Raw genomic sequence first — 19298 nt, forward strand, 5'->3', positions numbered from 1 at the left:
GCAACTCCGCGCAAGCTTGAATATTAGTTACAGTTATATTAATATAATAATACATTTTCTATTTTAATACTATAAGTGCAGTGGACGCGAGCGGTAATAAACACGTTGAGCGCTGAATAAATGTAAAGGAATGTCGATAAACTAGATGGTTAGTAACATTTGATCAATCCCCTCAATATAGCAAATTACAAAAATTCAAAATGTCGTCTTCGAAATAGTTTCTTCTGTTCTTTCATAGATCGAATATTTCGCCAGATATTAAAAGACTTTGTTCTGCAGTATTTGTGGAATATGTATTTCGTATCATAAAGAAACTACACAAAAGGTTATGTATAATAAGCAGACAGTGTGTAATATTATTCTTAGTCCCTCTTGAATCGGTCGAGGTCCTGCCATTTCCGTTCCCGTCTAGCCCTTACCCTCTCCGCCAAGGCAGCCACCTCATCATATGGCTTATAGTAGTAGGCCACGAACATGAAGACCAGCATGTCGACGAACATGAGTCCGGCGAACAGGAAGAACTCGCTGGCCTGAGAGTCGAAGAACTTGAGTTCCGCCACGACCACGACGATGACATTGCCGAAGGCCACTGTTAGCAGCCAGCAGGCCTGGAGGACACTCTTCATGCTTGGCGGCGACTGGGAGTAGGAGAACTCCAGTCCCGTAACCGAAAACATCACCTCGCCGAGGGTCATCACCACGTACTGCGGCACCAGCCAGAGCATGTGCATCGAATTGGGGCTGGTAACCTCGATGAGTCGCGATACGAATGTCCCGTGACTCTGGCCGATCAGCAGGGCGTAAACTCCCCCAGCTCGCAACTCCATGTGTGTAAGGTTTTGATCCGCCACCTGAACGCTGTACCCGCCCGTACTTAGCTCGTAGAGATCGTGATTGCGGGCGGGCAGGTCCAAGGCCACGGTATCCCCGGCATCCTCCCTCCAAACCACCCGCGTGGTGGCCAAGAGATTCGCCAGATTTCGCACAAAGGCCCACGAGCGATTCGACTTTTGCACCTCGTCCTCGTACCAATACTTAGTGATGGCGTGCGAAGGTCGCAGGAACAGTGAGTGGGCGGTGGCCTCATACAACTGCTGGGTTCCGCCCTCCAGGATTACGCAACCTAAGGGGTACACCATTCACAATAGAGTACCAATTGTGGTATAATACCCATTTTAACAAAGAGTTTTGAACGGAAATACTGCCTAAAAAAGTTGCCAGTAAAACACCTTTCGGTTATCAGACATTCTAAGATACTCTCAGCCATCGTATCTTTATGGGTATTAAAGTGATTCAATCTGTGATGTCAGACTAATCTCCAAAGAAGCGAATGGGCTTTAAACATATTCACGAGTTCTTACGTGAACATTTAGAGTTTATTGGTGACTTTTAAATGGGAGGATCGCGATAACGTGGTAACTTACCCTCAGTTAGACTCTCCACTGTGTATGTTAACTGGAATGTGCCGTCGGTGCTCGTGGCTACAGTACCCGAATAGTAGAAGTCCAGCCCCCTTAAGGTGAAGCTATCCCGAGCTCCGAGGTTCGTACTGAAGCGATAATCGCAGTCGGGAATACCGCTAAAGACGCGAAGCTGGGTATTACCACTGCTCGGGATCAATGGGTAGGTGTGCTGCAGAAGTGGAAGATATACGTGCAAGCTGGTACTAATATATTAGAACAGAGCATTACCAGAAATCTCCGGAATGATATTTTATAAGACTATGATACTGAGTAAAATCGAGGTCATAGATGGAGAGACACATTTAGGAGTATTTAAGCAGATAGACTGAAAGCAGGAATAGTAACAACAACGGATTATATTATTAATTTTCTTTTATTAGATTAACTAATTGGATGTCTTTTCATATGCAACAATGCCCGATCGCAGCTTCACTTACACTTAGCTTGGAAATGGACAACGGCCACTAAGGATTCACATATACACATCTACAAGTACAAATATATATAATACACAACGCGGGAGCAAGCAGGACTAATCGGATTGAGGTCTACTCGGTGATGTCCTTGCCCTTGTTCTCGACTCCGCTTTCAAGGGCGGGGATCTCTGTCTTGGCATCGCCCGCCGTCAGGGGCTGGGCCTCCTCCGCCTTGTTGGGATCGTTGGGCACATAGTAGTAGGCCATCACCATGAAAAGCAGCATGTCAGCGAACATGAGGCCGGCGAACAGGAAGAACTCGCTGGCCTGCGATTCGAATAAGGCGGCCTCGGCAATAATGACCACAATGACGTTGCCGAAGGCCACGGTTAGCAGCCAACAGGCCTGCAGGACACTCTTCATGCTAGGAGGCGCCTGTGCGTATGAGAACTCCAGTCCCGTCACCGAGAACATCACCTCACCGAGGGTCATCACCACGTACTGAGGCACCAGCCACAGGATGTTCATTGAGTTGGGGCTCGTCACTTCCACCAGGTTGGCCACATAATTGTTGTTGTTTTCTGTAATCAGGAGTGTGTACACGCCGCCGGTGTGGACATTGAATGTCCCGACAGGCTTTCCATCTACCTGGACATCGTACTCGGCCGAATTCACACGTGTGAGCAGCGTTTTGCTAGCCAACTCGTCATAGGCAACCTCTCCCTTGGAAACACTTTGCCAACGAATCGTCAGCTCCTGCGGCACATTGGCCACGTTTCGGATCAGCGGATGGCTCTCGCTCGGCTTGTCCACAAAGTCCTCCTCCCAGTAGTAACGACTATCATTCTGCGGGCTGAGGAACAGAGACCAAGCCGTCTTATCACTTAATGATCTTGATACTTGGTTGGCGCTAATGTCGCACGCTTCATTCGTACTACTGATGGAGTACTGGATGTCCAGCGCACCGGGTGCGTAAATATCCTTGTTGGTATAGGCATTTAACGAGGGAACCGTCACACTTTCCACTCCCGGAATGTTCGAGGTGAAGATGTAGTCGCAGTTGTCCGCGTTAAAGATGCGCAGCTGGAGGTTCTGGCTGTAGGGCAGGTCGGGATAGGTTTTCTAGCGACAGCAAGGCGTGCAACGAGATAAAAGTGGAAAGTGCAGGTGCAGGTACAGTACAATACAATATTTATAAGCACACCAGTTAAAAAAAAAATTCTCTAATTTAATCCTTTTAAAGCCTTAAAAGAGCAGAAATTGCTGTACAAATACTCACCTCCAAGTTAAGCTCCACCACTCCGGAAATGATGAAAGCAATGCCCGCAAGGATGCCGCCCATGGTGAGTTTCTGCAGCGGTCGTCGAATGCCCACTAGTCTCAGGACCGGATAGAAGGCCACATCGTACAACGGAATGAAGAGTAAGATGAGCAGAGGATTGAGCACTTGCAACTGGTCGGGCTTGATGTCCCAGGAGCCCATGTCGCCGTCCATTCGGGTGGCCTGGAAGGTCCAACGGGAGCCCTGCTGATCGAACAGTGCCCAGAAGACCGGAAGTGGCAGGTAGAGGAAGAGGACTCGCATTAGGACCTTCACATCGTCGATCAACTGGCGGTCGTACTTTCTATCGGCATAGTCCAGCCAGTGCTCCCTTGGATTTGTCTTCTTCTCCTTGCATTTGGTGGTAATGGCTGTCCAGATGGTACTGCTCACAAGCACCACCATATTGCCGGCCGGGGGCTTCATCTTGTACAGGGATCGCCCCAAAACGAAGATGATCACCGAGACAATCATCAGTACCGCGGGCACTCCAAAGGCCAAAGGATAGCAGTTAATGTCGTCAAAGCAGGACACGTCCTCGCGCAGTATCGGGGTTACCGAAGTGGAGATCAGCGATCCGGCATTGATCGAAAAGTAAAAGAGCGAGAAGAACGAAGTGATCTGCTTCACCTGCTCCGGCACCTTAAATTGATCGCCACCGAACGCCGACACACAAGGTTTAATGCCACCTGATCCAAGGGCAATTAGTGCCAGACCCAGCATCGTGAACGTCTCAATGGGCAGGTTAAGTGGTCCAATGGCACCTAGGGTCAGCAGCACCGATCCGGCTATGTACACTATCGATAAATACAGGATAGTCTTGAATTTTCCCAGCCAAGAGTCCGAAATGATGGCTCCAAAAACGCACAGGAAGTACACAAACATTGTGAAGATATGGAAGACCACGGTGGCGGTGTCATCAGAATAGCCCAGAACTCGACTCAGATACAGGACCAAAACAGCTGAAACGAGTGCGGGCGCTTAGCAGAGGTTCGATCCTTAAGATCCTGTGCAATTAACTTACTTCGCATGCCGTAGTAGTTGAATCGTTCGCAGAATTCGTTACTGATGATGAAGAACACGGACTTGGGGTAGGGCAGTTTCTGTAGGTGACAATGAATAGGTAAGGACTGTGTTCAGTTGGAATCTCGTTAGAGAGCACCAATGACAATTACCTTTTGCTGACCCTCAGCCTCGGAGACGTTCTTGAAGTCATTGGCCTCCACCAGTTCCTTGGCATTTTGGTCGGGCTCCTTGCCATTCTTCTGCGGTTCTGTGGAGCTCTCGGGCAGCTTCTTGGCCTCCGTCAATGCCTTGCCGTTGCTCTCGCCAGACGGTGTGCTCTCAGCAAGGACTGCAATCGGAGTAGTGTCTTCAACGGTCGCAGCACTTGGAGTGATCTCTACTGCAGCGGCAACACTTGGAGCGGAGTCATCGGTCACCGATGTTCTCGGTGAGGGACTTGCAGGAACTATTTCGGCCGCGGGAGCAGACACGGTTTCGGCCGCAGGTTCAGCCGCAGGCTGTATTTCTGCGGACGAAAAAAGGATTCAGGTGAGTAATTCGAACTACAATTATCGAAAATTCGGAGAGCCCACCCAACAGGGGTACTTGCTCCACCGGCAGCTCCATTTCATGTGGCCACTGAGATTCGCTACTGATCTGTGGATCGGCGACATTTCATCAGAAACCGAAACCGAGACTTGTGGCCTTGTGCTTGACACCTCCGCCGCAGATAAGGATTGTTCTATATTTGGCCAGGCCTTTACTTCAGCTGTGGGCGTGTGAATTCGGTGGCCCGGCATAAATTATCCAGCATTAGGTGCGGAGCTTTTACGAGGTTTACGGCGGTGGCGGGTGGCAGATAACCCAGCTAGAGAAGATAGCTCTCTCGGGGATCGCCTCCACTTTGACAACCTGGCTGAGAGTATGGCTTTCCACGCCATAAACAACATGCTGATTACTGACGATGCTGCGTCTAAATGTCTGCTGGAGCTTTAATGGTCATGTCCATGTGGATCGAATGGTAATTGCAGCAAGCGCCTATAGTCATGGTCATGGCCATTTTCGGACAACTGGATCTGTATCTGTTCGATGGCTGATGATTCAGGAAGCGAACTGCGAAAGTCCCGAACGGCTGCCAATGAATGGGCCTTATCTAACTGCGATATCCAGAATCGGTTCGCATTGTCGGCTAATCCATCGATGCTTTATCAGCGTTTATGACCGCTATTTGAGGCAGTAATGTAGCCATCACATGGCCCCATAAACCGTGGAAACAACGCTTTTGCACGCACTACACTTCACATCAAACATCCATTAACATAAAGCGCGTTATCGCAGGGAAACAGAGATATACAAGTACCAGACGTGTACAGCATTGACCCGCTTCGGTGGCCGTTTGAAGTAGGGAGACCAAGCCTGCCCATCACATCCACACTCAAAACCACTTATTCATTAATTTCCAGCCACTAATAGCGTAGTGCCTAGTACCAGGGAACTGTCCAAGTGTCACCGCCGACGTAAAATTGATCTTCAGACGAAGGTACACTCGATTGAGCTCCATAAAGGGCGTAGACCAATCGGAGTCACTGATACTCCGAAATTTCCAACAAGCTAATTGAAAAAAAATGAGTGAGGGCAGTGAGGGCTTTACCTATAAATAATTAGATAAGCCTGGTATGCCTTGAGTGCAGTTGTAAAGAGTCGGACAGAAGTGCTGTGAAAGTGTTCTCAATTTCACTTACTCAATTTTCACTTTCTTTATTGAAGCTCTAGGAGCCCTGGGAGATATAGTTTGATTAGGTGGTTAGGATGTTGATGCGCATTGGACTAACGCTTTCTGTGAAATGCAGAGAAATTCAGCTAGAATTCGAAAACGGATGGAATAGAGTCTATACGACATGTCCACCGCAATCGGCATCGTTATCGTATAATCGTCGGTTTGTTCATCGATTGCCCAGCGAATAGGTTGTAAATTTCGCACCGACCCAATCACATAATCGCCATGAAGAGGGTCTAAAAGTTTTGCAACTGATTTACAAGCGATTAGAACGAGCGTTAGAACAAGTGTTTATTGGTCCAGCGAAATGATAAGCGGCGGAGCAGGGGCTTTGGCCCAGTTTTAATTACAAATGCTTTTTTCGGCGGTGAAGAAACAGAATTATTCAATGGAAGTTGTCGGTTAGATAAGTTTGGTGTTTTCGGTAGTGAGCAAAACTTTGATTGTCTTGTTCCGTTCGGAGTGGCAATTACGTCCCCATATCGGCACCGCCCCATCCAATTCGGCCAGATTCTGCTCCGCACCGAACAACCAAATACGAAATAGCAAATTCCAGGCAAACTACTCACTAATTGCAAGCAGTTGCATTTACTACATGCTCTCCCAGCGATTTGTCAGCAAGTGTTTTGTGTGGGGAATACCAAACGAAATCGTAATCGCAATTGTAGCCGCAGTTTGAAACACCCGCAATGGCAGTTGTCTATGAATATGCAAATGAAGCCGGCGACTGACATTGAAATGCAGGCACACACAATTATACAAATTAGAAGATATATCGGTGTAGGCAAGGCGAGTTTTTTTGAGATTTAAATTTTAATATAGGCAAGGTTTGTCCGTGCCAATTGACCAAGTTTGGCAGCTCTTTTTTGGAGGAACGTCCAAAGCAAATCCACATTTGGACCTGGTTGTTGTGATGGAGCCTCTCAAGTGGCTACAACCCGGGGCAAGCCACTCGAAGTCCCTTATCGGAGCGATTAGATTTGCGGACTGCACACGCAGCCACGGGAACCGATAATCGTAAATGCGAGCCTGTAGTTCTGGAAATCGTTCCTCCGTTGAGTCACTAATGCCAATAAGTGTCCCCAGATGTACTCCACCTCTCCTTACAACTTAAACGTTGCCCAACGGCCTCTAATTAAAATGGATGGGCTCGAATCGAAGAAAATATGCGCAATAAATTAAATAAAACCACAATTGCAATCTACGGCGGGGGAATTTTGTGGTGCTTAAATTGCATGTCAAGACATCGAAACAATAACTAAAAATCCAGGCTCAAGTGCACTTGAACGCCGGCACAGTATTTGGCCCAAAAAAAATGGTCCATAAATCTCGGTTCAGTAATCTGTATAATGGCCACCCCTTTGTAAAAACGATAGTTATGCATCTGTGTTTTTGTAATTAACAATACCATTTTCTTTATCCGTCATGTTGGGAATCCGGAGATCGCTTTACATCCGTTACGCGTCACTTGAAATCGAAGAAAAATATGACATTTACTTTAAAATCGTTACGTTGTAGGAATGTACATATACATATGTACATATGTATAATATGTAGGACGGGTTGCATAAACTCAGCTTTCTTTTTATTTAACGAAAAAAACATATGTGTACATTTGTTTTTATTTACAACAAGAGACAACAGATACAATAAAAGCAGAAAGTACTGATCCTCTACTGCAGTTCAATAAGACAAAAAAATGAACCCAAAAATATCGCAATTATATCAATAAATGCAAATTGATTTTGAAATCATAGAAAAAGGGAAGCTTTTTCTCTGGTAAATTGGTCCTGAATAACGTTATTGAATTTTGAAAGGACTATATTGTTTCGTAAGATTCCGTAATAAAGGCATCAGTGTTTTCATATTGCTTGTATTGTCGGTTTCTTCTCTGTTCTCTGGCAAAGCTATCTATCGTTATTGCTTTTATTGTTCATTGCATTCGCGCACTCGTAACTCACATTAAAACATTTAACAACTGCAAAAAAATTAGAACGCACGTCGTATCGGATGGGATCGGTTTTGAATCGGTTATGAATCGAGCAGGATTGAGCGACCACGTCCGCAAGCGGCGATCAACAGCCTCAGACTGAAGTCGACTGTCGGCGAACTTTGCTAAGAAGCCGTTGACGGTTTCGCCGCTTTACTGCTCTGCCCGCTGCGACTGCGCGCGTGCTCTGCTGCAGCCGCTGCCGCTGCCGCCGTCGACGTCGAAGGATGACAAAAGGCGTTAGAACGAGTGATAAGCCTAATCGCAGTGTTATCGTATCGACAGGCAAGTGGAAGTATTTACGGCCCGGTGTTCGCTTACCCACAATGAATGGAGCCGCAGTTTGCAGCTCTCGCGATTGTTATTTATGGCCCACTACCCACCGAAATATCCCATTGACTTTGTTACCCTTTCCAGTCCTTGGCCGCCTGTCAATTACAGATCGTTGTCCATCACAATTGCTCCGCTTATCACAGCTGCCACGCCCCGTCTGTCATCAGTCGGTGGGTGGTGGGTGGTGTGTAGTGTGTAGTGGGGGCGATGCAGATTGTGCACCATCATTAACTAAATATTTTTAACGCTCCAACGGTTATCTCCGGCCATTACTTGCAAGTCTGGGGGATGGGAGCTTCCCAACTTTACCCACCGTAAGTCATGAATCGATAAGTAGTCTAGTATATGGTCTAAAGATAATTGCTTAAAGAGCTACTACGTCTATACGCAGATAAAACAACGAAATAGAAAAGATAATGCTGGCCAAGGAAATTTGTAGGGTAAGGAGGGCGAGTCAGAATCTTCAATGGCTTGGATTGTGTGTTAATCGGACAATTAATCATTAATAAATAGCCAAATAGCTTACTGATATTGGTCAAGAAGTAACTAATCAGCCATTTCTTTTTCAAGAAAGTACTTTAAACATTTTTAGAGTTTTTAATACTAATGACTTGCATATTAACGAGCTACATGACTTTCTATTTTCACGCTTTTCCGTGGGTAATCAACGGACATACCTTAAGACCCAAATGATTGGCAGATTTTTGGCAGCAATACAATAAATTATATTAAGCCCCTTAAAATGATAGTAATAGGAAAATATACCATTACAAATCTATTAAGTTGGTTTATGGCCGATAGATTTATCACATTGGTAATAACTTTTCGCAAAATATACAGGCGTTTCACAAAACGTACGCGAATTTGCTACCATCAAATTAGTCATAATCTTAGTCATTTTAACGATGGAAAAGGGAATAAATCCAACAACCCTGTTGAGTACAAAGACTAAACTGGGCATAAATGACTAAAGTATAGCGAAAGCATCATTTTTAAATGTCGAAACTTATTATTCTGATTTACGCAAACTTAAGATCACTATTACGAGCACAACATGGAAAATAGTTGGCCTAATGTGAAACTTTATATCTCTTTGAACTCGTAACGAAAATTCCAATCCATTGGCATTCATACCCAAAAACATTTAAATTTAACCCTTTTTCGCAAAAAATCACGATGTAACCCCTTAAGACAAAATGCGGAACTTTGAAGAAACTTTATTTTTTCAACGCAAGTAACTTTGTTTAATAGTTGTGAAGATCAGTAGCAGAAACCCCGAACAAATTCACGATATAAAATGCTTTATATAGTTATTATACCACACAGGATCTTGAACGCGAAAAGTAGCAGATTTACGAATCCTGCGACCCACTTAAATAGGAAATCCGTAATGAAACCTCTACAGTCTAACCCCGTTTGGCTCACCGCTTTTGATAGGCATCTAATCGGCGGTGGTCGCAAAACTTGTGGCGTTTTTGTTTTATGAACTTAATCGCTGCGTCGATAGCTGCGAATAGTATTTATGGCCGCCTATCATTAATGCCATGCCCAGAAACAAGTATAAACATCTATTGGCCATAGCCAATCGGCCGATCTGCGATAGTCCGATATTGTTATTGTTATTGTTAACCATTATTGCTCAACGAGAGGCCCTGACTGTGCGACAAGTGAACTTTTTGTTTTGCTTCTTGCTTTCGATTTTACGATTGTCACTTGGCTCCAGATTGCATGGTGTCTAGTCTTCATAATGCCAGCTATGCGATCGATTGAGTAACACTTAATTAAAGCCATCAAGGCATTGGGGGTCTGTGTGTCGATTGAGCGGGTTGCGTGTTGACACACACAGACATCGAGTACTCGTATCCCCAGTTAGCTATTATGCATCCCGTATCCATGGATTGTGGCGTAGTATCTGGGTGAGAAACTCTTCGCCGAGCCTGGGGATTACAGTTAAGACCTTATCAATTAGCCAACTGGTGGTCAGGCGGCGATAGGGTATCTTTGATTTAATCACACCTACATATGTATGTACCTAATAGGTTGGCCAATCGCACAACTCGGCACGCGGCTTACCAAATCGCACTTTGTGCCGATTAAGTAATTAGGCTGAAAAGGCGAAGCGAAAGCCAGATATAGGCGATGTCCTTGCCTGAGATAGCCAGATACCCAATCATACTCATTCTTGGGGCAGTGTTTCAAGGGGCTCCGGTGTTCAGATAAGGGTACTTCTAGATCTCAAGTCGAAGGCCCGTAGTCCGATATCAATGATGATTGGCGATGAAGTGTTTGCCCAACTGATTAGATTTGTGCATCGAAGATATAAAGACTTAACGTCAATTTTAAAAATACAATTTATTATGCAGGATCTTTGCATTGCTAATCCAAACATACAATTTGGTATAACTAGGGTAATTGTCCTTTGCCTTAGCTGTCAGATATCCGGACTACAGCTCAAGTATGCTTCACAGACAACGGGATCCAGAATTCTCTAGCAGATCCACATCCCCTTGCAGTTCAAACAGCGTATTCAATCGCCTAATGACCGGCTCCGAATTCAGTCGGGGTAAGTCTATCACTAGTTTTCCAATGACCACCTACATACCTATGTACTTCCTGCAGCTCGGCACTTCACCCGCTACCAACCTGAGGAAGATCGGTTCCAGCACATCCACTTCGTCGAAGGTGATCGCAACGCTTTCGAAGAGGTGAGTCTTAAGTCTAGACTGAAATATAGTGCGAAATTGCAACCTTTTTGACACATGTATCTATATATTTCCGCAACAGTGCAACCTAGTAGTGGTGTAGCACGGCGTTTTCGTGAAAAACCTTAGCAATCTCGATCCGAAACCATAGCTAATGTGGATCATAAATCTTTACAGCTGGATAGATTTATGGCTGCCTGGGAAAGTCCAGCAAATTACTCAAAGCCGTAAAGAAAACAAACATAGATAACAGGCACTTGGCACTTGGCACTCGACCATTTTGCACGGCCAGGGGTTTGATCGCCAGATAGGGGATAGGAATAGGATCGAGATAAGATCGATCCGTACCTGTCAGTTAATTGGATCGGCTTAAAGAAAAGCGAGGGGATAACCACAAGACTCGGAGCAGATAACGTGCTGAGCACAAGCCATCGTTAAGTTATAGCGCATATCAATCTGTCTATAAGCGTAACACAAATCGGATAAGACTTCCTAGAACACCATTCTCCATTTGAGAACGCCAAACAGTTGGCACAACAATGGCTATGAGCTGTAATGAGCATTCCTTTGCTGAATAATGTGGGCGCACTGTGTCCACAAACAGGGATACACATTCCACAAGCTTTCTGAAACAACAGGAAACACTGCTCGCACAAATTAGGAGGAATACAGCTGTTCCCCGGCCGATTAGGGGACTCCCAGCGATAATGCCCATCGGTGGACGGGGTGTCCACTAATTCAGTCGTCCACTAAGTCGTCATTCCAACAGCATTGAACTTGACTGCCGCAGCTTTATGCGAAAGAGAGGGCGGTGGGAACTCCCCCACAGTAATAATAAGAGATCGTCGCTGCAGCTGCAATGATCTCTGCAAAGAGAGCTACACAGAAAGAAACAATGTCTACGAATACATATTTGGCATTACACTGCGCCTTATACTTTAACTGTTTGATGCTGTCGTTCTGGCTGAATACGTTCATTTCATTGTTATATTTTGTCGAACTCTAATTGCCTGGTTTTTGTTGACTAGACAGGCTTGTTTTTTTGAGTGTGCAGAGCAGAGCTTGAAGCGAGAGCAGAGCTTATCTTGCTCTCGCTCTCTTGCACCCTCTCTCTCGTTGACGGCCCCCCTCCCTACCACCCCATCCACCTGTTTATCTAAAAATTTAATTTGATTTTTGTTCTTGCTCGAATTGTGTTTTATTTCTTTTTTTGGTTTTCGGTGTCGCGACTGCGCTGCCAACGTAGCCGCCGACTGCGAGTCAAGTTTAAAAGCGCAGCTTGCAAATGGACGGAGCATCATTTATCGTCGGCCAGCGACGACGATCGTTTTATGGCGTCAACCTGGTGATCACCTCCCCACAACCCCCTTTCACCAGTGTCTTTTTTTAATGTAATACTCTGTACAACTTTTTTTTTGGCAACGCAAAACAGTGCAAAAACCTTTTTGTGTCAAAACGTGTGCGTGTGTTTTCCGTTTCTCGTTGCTGCTGCTGTTTCTCCGTTTCTCCATTTATTGATATTCGGGGGTACTCGGACAAAATTCCAAAGTGCCCAGCGCGATTAGGCGACTCTTGTTCGAGCTCATTAAAGCACAATTAAGAGGTAACCAAGCCAAGGCGAGCCAATGCCAAAATGGTAAAGAAAATAAGCAACGGTAAAAACGGACAAAAGGAGGAGCCCGATTCTGGCATTGCGGTAAGTGGCCCCACGAACAGTAATCGAAATGCTGACGAAAGGGTGTAATGATAAAAGAGAGTGTGAAAGTGAAGTAGATGATGTGGACGAGAATACCAGGATCCTATTCCTCCAATTCCCTATTCTTGCATCCCAATCAAAGGGAGTGCTGCAAGCTTGGTTTTTCTTTCGGTGTGAAGAGCGGAAAGCGCGAAGCACAACTACTTATCACATTTAGTTGTCAATTGAGAAAGTACAGTGCACACAAAGGCACACATCCACACATGCACACTAGCCCAAGTGAACGTGCAGTGGGTGTTTGAGAAAAAGAAGCGCACAAAGTTCCAATGACTTTTCTTCTTACTACTCTCTTCGCCACTTGCTTAATTTTCTTCTGCTCCAAGGCTATTGATCACAGCGGCAGCGCAGCTGACCTTGAACGCCCCCGGCGATCGATAAATGTGTGTCAACCTAAAGTGAGAGCAAACCGAGATCCTTTTATTGCCCGCAAATTGATTAAATTAATTGTCGTGTGTCAGAATCAAAACAAGAATCGAATAGGCCTTATTTCCATTGTAGCGTCGACCAATAAATACCCTTTAATCATTTACTAATCCAACTGGAATATTTTCGAAACAATTAACGGCTGTCAAGCTAAACGACCCACGAATTATTTTATTATTCAATTTGTACAAAGCACATTTTTCACATGAAACCCCATAATTAAAACTATTTACTGATGTTGAATAATTGAGGAGCTACCATTAGTAGTTGAGCTTTGATAAATACCACAGATATATGTATGTAATGGACGTTTCTCAGCAACTGGCAGATATATAATACACAGCTAATGTAGCTGTGGCAAAGGAGAGTAAAATCGATGGTGACCCAGTTTTGCTGATCGGGCTACACAACTGCATTTACCAGAGCTCTGTTATCATTCTTCGTCCGGTAGCCTACCCCAGACTTACCGGCGATAAGGTGTAGACTCTAGGGTCTAGACGAGCCAGAGACTATCAGCTGTAGCTTTGATCTCACCATCTTCTGTTCGAGCCCCCTTTAAACCCGCAACCCTTTTAAGACTCTCTGGCGATCTTCTATTGTTTGTTAATTTATTTGCCTATGCTTAGTAGTAGTAGCAGTTGTACTACTCGGGGGACAGGGGCAGCGACTGGGAGCGGAAGAAAGGCCGAGAAGAAAGACGGGTGGCGGATCGAACTTTAAAGCTCGGGGCCAGCTCCGGAGAATTCTTAGTTCGATACCAAACGTTGCCTCCGACAGACGGGAGCTCAAGACCAGAAGATCTTCGGGGGTCAAAAGTATTGGGTGCACAGTGAAGTCTGGACTAGATTTGAGTCGAAGTCTGACTATAACTCGAGCCAAAATCAGAAACCCCCAGTGGAGCGATCGTTACGTAAAGCTCGTTATGGCATTTGTCGGCAATGCAGTTGTGGGCCCAGAGAATTGCAAATCGGCAACGGTGAGTCTTGTGAAGAGTGAGAAGCGCTGGGGAGATCGAAGGGAGCGGAAAGGTGGATGAGGAGAGGTACTTGGCCTAGGCCGTGGTGTGCACAGAATTCTCAATCATCAATGGATAACTTACCCACTGACAAACGGAGACACTGGTAGTGGCACAAACCCGTTTGCGTTCCGTTGCTCACCTTGGCCAAGAGACGCGGCAAATCACAACAGAAAACTAAATAGCCAAACAAAACAAATTAAGCCCAACAAAATCGAAAGCCAAAACGAAAACAAGACGTTGTGACGACAGAAAGCAGCATTTCCATGAGAATGAGCTTAGAAAACGCCAAGTTAAGGGCAATCCGAAATACAACAAAATTACCCTAGTGAAATGACCTCATCGTGACACTTGCTACTAATTCCACCAAGCCAATATCCATTAAAGATACTGTAAAGTTCCCCCTTCCTCATTATCAAATGTTGAAAGCGGGGATTTCTTCCCCATAGGCAAATTCTAAGTGCCATGATAGGAAAACAATTTAATTTTTTTTTTTATTGCGAACGATATATCTCACATCTATTGAAAACTCTAGTTAATTTGGTAATATTTTGTCCATATAACTCTATATTAAATCGCATAATACAATAAGTAGAATGTACAGTCCCCTGTTAGTTGGAGACTATTATAAACAGATTAAGAGTTTCACGCATTAAAAGACTGCTCATATAATAGTTAATTTATGACACTGCTTTGTTAGAATCCACAGAAGTTTCCATAAAAAAAGGTAAACTAATAGAAAGTTTCTTCAGCCTCTTTGCGATGGAATGTCTTTTACGTCCAAATGCACCTAAAACCCAAAGATCTTTTTACGTCGGGTGTTGTATAAATTTCTATCGACATGGGTACTTGGGGGCATAATTGGCAAGTCAGCCCATGAAACGACATATTCTCAATGGTGGGACATCGATAAAGAAACGTAGACGAGATAGGGCGCTGGGATCTGATAAAAGAGAGTGCTACTAAGGGCAATCAGATCGCGAAAGTTAAATGACAATTCTTCTTTTCTCGACTAGCCATCCATTCCGTATCCCAAGTCTGTGGCCTTCATCATTAGCAATGAGTTCTGCGAGCGCTTCAACTACTATGGCATGCGCAGTGAGTAACCACGAGGATATTTCCAAGTTGTCCCCGCTAACAAATTTGTTTTTTTTCAGCCATCCTGGTGCTGTACCTCACCAACAAACTGGGATACAATGAGGAGACGGCCACGGTACTGTTTCACACGTTCACCATGCTGGTCTATATCTTTCCCCTGATCGGAGCTCTTATTGCCGATGGCTGGATGGGAAAGTACAAGACGATATTATATCTATCTCTGGTGTACAGCCTAGGGGCTATGGTGGTATCCTTTGGCGCCGTTCCGATAACGGGGATGCCAACGAAGTGAGTATATAGGACATAGCATGGTTGTCAGGTTTTAATGCATCGTCTTTAGAGCTGTGACCGTTGTGGGACTCTTACTAATAGCAGTCGGGACCGGAGGAATCAAGCCGTGCGTTTCCGCCTTCGGTGGCGACCAGTTCTCGCTGCCCGCCCAAAGCCTCCAGCTGGCCAAGTTCTTCTCGCTGTTCTACTTTGCCATCAACGCAGGATCTCTGATCTCGACCACATTCACCCCGATCCTGAGGGCCGACGTCCATTGTTTTGGCGATCAGGATTGCTTCTCGCTGGCCTTTGGCGTGCCCGCCATTTTGATGATCGTTTCGGTGGTAATCTTTATGGCCGGCAAGCGCTTGTACAAGTGTCAGCCACCGGCTGGCAACATGATCTTCGGGGTGTCGCGTTGCATTGCGGATGCGTTCAAGGGATGGCAAAAGCGCAGGCACTCGGAGCCGATGGAAAGCTTTCTAGATTATGCCAAGCCAACGGTGGGTGCGCGGATGGTGCGGGAGACTAAGTGCCTGGGAAGAATCCTGCGACTTTTTCTGCCCTTTCCCGTCTTCTGGGCCCTCTTTGACCAGCAAGGCTCGCGATGGACCTTCCAGGCCACACGAATGGACGGCATGGTGTTGGGATATCAGATAAAGCCCGACCAGATGCAGGTGGTCAATCCCCTGCTCATCCTGGGGTTCCTGCCACTATTCGACTATATCGTTTACCCTATTCTGGCACGCTGTGGAATAAGGAGACCTCTGCAGAAGCTCACCATAGGTCTTCTTCTGGCTGCCTTGGGATTCTTCCTCTCAGCGGGTCTTGAGATGAAGATGGAGCAGGCCGCATACAGAGCCACGCCTACGCAGCCTGACATGTCCCATTTGAGAATATACAATGGCATGCCCTGTCGCTATGAAATCTCGAGTGCAGTGGGTCAAAAGACTGAAACTCAACGCTTTATAGAACCTCTGAATGTGTGGGAGGATCTTTCACTCCAGATGGCCAAGTCCAATGAATACGCTTTTAGGGCTCAGCCCGTATCCGGAGACTGCCCTGCCATCACCGGCAAGTTGCGTTTGCAACCAGGAAAGTCCGTGAGTTACTTCTTAGCCCAGGACAAGCTCGTCGAGTTCGCCGATGGATTACAATTGGCGGCCACTGACACTGGTCACACTTCTGTGAGAACTCTGCTAAACACACCAGATGGCGAGGGACCTATACACCTATTAACTGAATCAGCCGCATTCCAGGAGTCGCCGCTTTCCCTGGACAAACGCAATGTGTCGCAGCTCCACAGGATCATACCTGGCTTTGCTCGGGTAGACATCAATGGTACAAAGGTGGCCAGCTTCGAGGCCAAAGGAGGTGGACTTTACAGCCTTCTGGTGTCAGGAAATGCCCGCGATGGTTACCAATACAACGTGGTTGAGGTCGTAGCCCCCAGCACCGTGTCGATTCTGTGGCAACTGCCCCAAATTGTCGTGATGACGGCAGCCGAGGTGATGTTCTCCGTGACGGGGCTGGAGTTCTCCTACTCCCAGTCGCCGCCTAGCATGAAGAGTGTTCTGCAGGCCTGTTGGCTGCTTTCGGTGGCCATTGGCAACATGATCGTCGTGGTGATTGCCGAGTTCAAATTCACCAGCTCGCAGTCCGGGGAGTTCACCCTGTTCGCCAGCCTCATGCTGGTGGATATGCTGATTTTCTTGTGGCTAGCCCGCAGCTACCAGTACAAGGATCAACGCGAGGACCTCGAGGACGACGACGATGCGGCAATCGAGAATGTTATACAGTCGAAACCGAAGGCCACTGCAGTTGATACTACCCCACGAAAAGCAGGCGGCATTGAGGCGGAACCGGGATACGGGGCCTACCGCAATCACGCCTACGACAACGATTTCTCGGAGGCCTAGATTCCCGATTTTCGTACTTAAAATCCATATCCATATCAACAGCGTCGCCCGCATTCATATTTAGTCGTAGCTAGCTCTTTTATTTATTTTATTTGTGCGCATTTATTTATGTAGTTGGCTGTAAATACGTTCGTTTGTACGAGTGCATTTTTTTTACCCAATTGTTTTGTAAATACATTTTATACGTTTTATTACATATGGCATTTCAAAAATTACTGAATTAAGTCATACAAACATGGTAAATTAGACGCTGTTTACACTTCAGTCGACCTTTTAAAACGACAAATCGGGACGTACAAGTTTAATATGTTGCTAACAATATATTAATAATAGTTAAAATGCCTACAATCTAAAACTTCAGTTAGGGTTTGAAACTAAACTGTATTCTACATTTGCTGTTAATGTAGGCTGTTATTATCAATATAACAGAAATGCAGTTGGATGGCGTTACCACCTTGTTGGAAAAATATGCTGTTGTAGGCTGTTCGTTGTAGGCTGTATCTAGTAGAACATTTACGTTCGAAATTGAAAGTGAAAAATAAGTGAAATGTCAAGTGATCGTTAATAGTAAACTGTTTAATGCGTTCAAGCAAGATTGTAATCCCATTTCACAGCAGTTGTAGGTAATTTCAATCTTAGACCAGGGCTCTACACTCGAAAAGCGTGCTGATATTGCTGATAGAAAACAGGGGCGTAGTTTCATGTACGAGCAGTCCCCTTCGGCTTTTACGACAAGTGGCAGCCCTAATGGCCGTCGTTTTTTCGCCGACAAGCATTTAATGCGTAGTCACCGAAGAGAAGTGTTAGTTACAGGGCCTGCCCTTTAAAATTAAAATTAAATTGAAGGAAAATTACTTAAACATCCAAATTGTCGGCTATTTCATAAGGCAAGATGTAGCCCCTTAAGAAAATTCATTGAACGGCATTGCCATCACTGCAGGCAATTCCAAAGAAGCCATTTAAAATGCAAGCATCCAGGCAAAAACCAGAAAACGTGCCTGTAGCAGCTGCACTTCGTGGCCTTGACGACCCCGGACAAGAGAGACCCTGGGAACCTAACCCAAATGGCTTATAGGGGTTGGACTGGACTCAGGTAGGCGAAGTCCCAGAAAACCGAGACTACATTCTTGCCACCGCTGCTAAATCGATCATCAGTCGTCGGCGGCATGGCGTAGTGGAAACTCTTCGTAAGAAACTCTTCCGTAAGGAGTTTTTGGTGTGCAGTTTTTTTTTTTTTATTTAAAGTGACATTTTTTTAAGGTGAAATTAGCTAGAGAGTGTACTGCTAGAACTAGGGAGACCTAACGCAACAGCACCGAGATGTGTTCCATCGGGCAGTGACAACTTCTGGGCATCCCCAGCCCCACCTTACAAATCCGACTCCTCAATTCAATACATGTGACCAGAAACACACAGCTTCAAGCCCAATACTCGCTCCATAGAACCATTAAACCTTGATGAAGCAAAGAAACCATCAAAAAGTAAGAGATCCTTCACCTGAGCTGCAATTCTTCCGGGTGGCGTCTTCGAGGCATCGAAGAAGCGGCTGTCTGAAAGAGCGAAAGTGGTGCGAGTGGTGCAACTTGAGCCACTGCCAGCGGAGTGGATGATTCCCATATAAAATTAACCTTGCAGACTTACGAAGACCCTATGGCCCATAAGTCCGGGGGGAGCAATACTCCTGCCCGGAAAGTAAGGAAACGAAAACGCTTGAGATGGAAAAGTCTGACTGGAACGAAAGAGACAAAGGAGCCCCAGAGCATTCGCTTGGCGCCACCTGCGTTCCGAGAAGACGCGTACGCATACCTCT

General features: G+C 45.7%; 2 protein-coding genes and 1 long non-coding RNA gene across 10 annotated transcripts; 2 read left to right on the forward strand and 1 right to left on the reverse strand.

Moving 5' to 3' along the window:
• The first annotated feature begins 32 nt into the window (after positions 1–32).
• LOC122624909 lies at positions 33–1952 on the forward strand. 2 transcript variants are annotated; one of them, XR_006326519.1, is made up of 3 exons: positions 46–148; positions 219–325; positions 1844–1952. It is a non-coding gene; the product is annotated as an uncharacterized LOC122624909 (long non-coding RNA). The 2 variants fall into 2 exon arrangements; XR_006326520.1 differs by lacking the exon at positions 219–325 and having other exon boundaries at positions 33–148.
• On the reverse strand, positions 343–8099 carry LOC122624906 (peptide transporter family 1). Of its 5 annotated transcripts, XM_043804675.1 has the most exons (7): positions 7944–8099; positions 7391–7449; positions 4376–4731; positions 4225–4303; positions 3159–4162; positions 1425–1632; positions 343–1123 (listed from the first exon to the last, which is right to left on the reverse strand). In XM_043804675.1, the coding sequence occupies exons 2-7, from the start codon at positions 7407–7409 to the stop codon at positions 363–365; spliced, it is 2427 nt and encodes an 808-aa protein (XP_043660610.1). In that variant the 5' UTR covers positions 7410–7449; positions 7944–8099; the 3' UTR covers positions 343–362. The 5 variants fall into 5 exon arrangements, with proteins under 5 accessions (XP_043660610.1, XP_043660609.1, XP_043660607.1 ...); XM_043804674.1 differs by lacking the exons at positions 343–1123; positions 1425–1632 and adding an exon at positions 1818–3001 and having other exon boundaries at positions 4376–4671; positions 7944–8097; XM_043804672.1 differs by lacking the exons at positions 343–1123; positions 1425–1632 and adding an exon at positions 1818–3001 and having other exon boundaries at positions 7944–8097.
• A 2627-nt stretch (positions 8100–10726) lies between these two features.
• Positions 10727–17684, forward strand: LOC122624907 (peptide transporter family 1). 3 transcript variants are annotated; one of them, XM_043804676.1, is made up of 5 exons: positions 10727–10868; positions 10925–11010; positions 15218–15299; positions 15359–15587; positions 15640–17684. In XM_043804676.1, the coding sequence occupies exons 1-5, from the start codon at positions 10763–10765 to the stop codon at positions 17486–17488; spliced, it is 2352 nt and encodes a 783-aa protein (XP_043660611.1). In that variant the 5' UTR covers positions 10727–10762; the 3' UTR covers positions 17489–17684. The 3 variants fall into 3 exon arrangements, with proteins under 3 accessions (XP_043660611.1, XP_043660613.1, XP_043660614.1); XM_043804678.1 differs by lacking the exons at positions 10727–10868; positions 10925–11010 and adding an exon at positions 12291–12703; XM_043804679.1 differs by lacking the exons at positions 10727–10868; positions 10925–11010 and adding an exon at positions 13975–14162.
• Positions 17685–19298: the final 1614 nt, after the last annotated feature.

This window comes from Drosophila teissieri, chromosome X (genome assembly GCF_016746235.2).
Source record: "Drosophila teissieri strain GT53w chromosome X, Prin_Dtei_1.1, whole genome shotgun sequence".
Classification (NCBI taxonomy): Eukaryota; Metazoa; Arthropoda; class Insecta; order Diptera; family Drosophilidae; genus Drosophila; species Drosophila teissieri.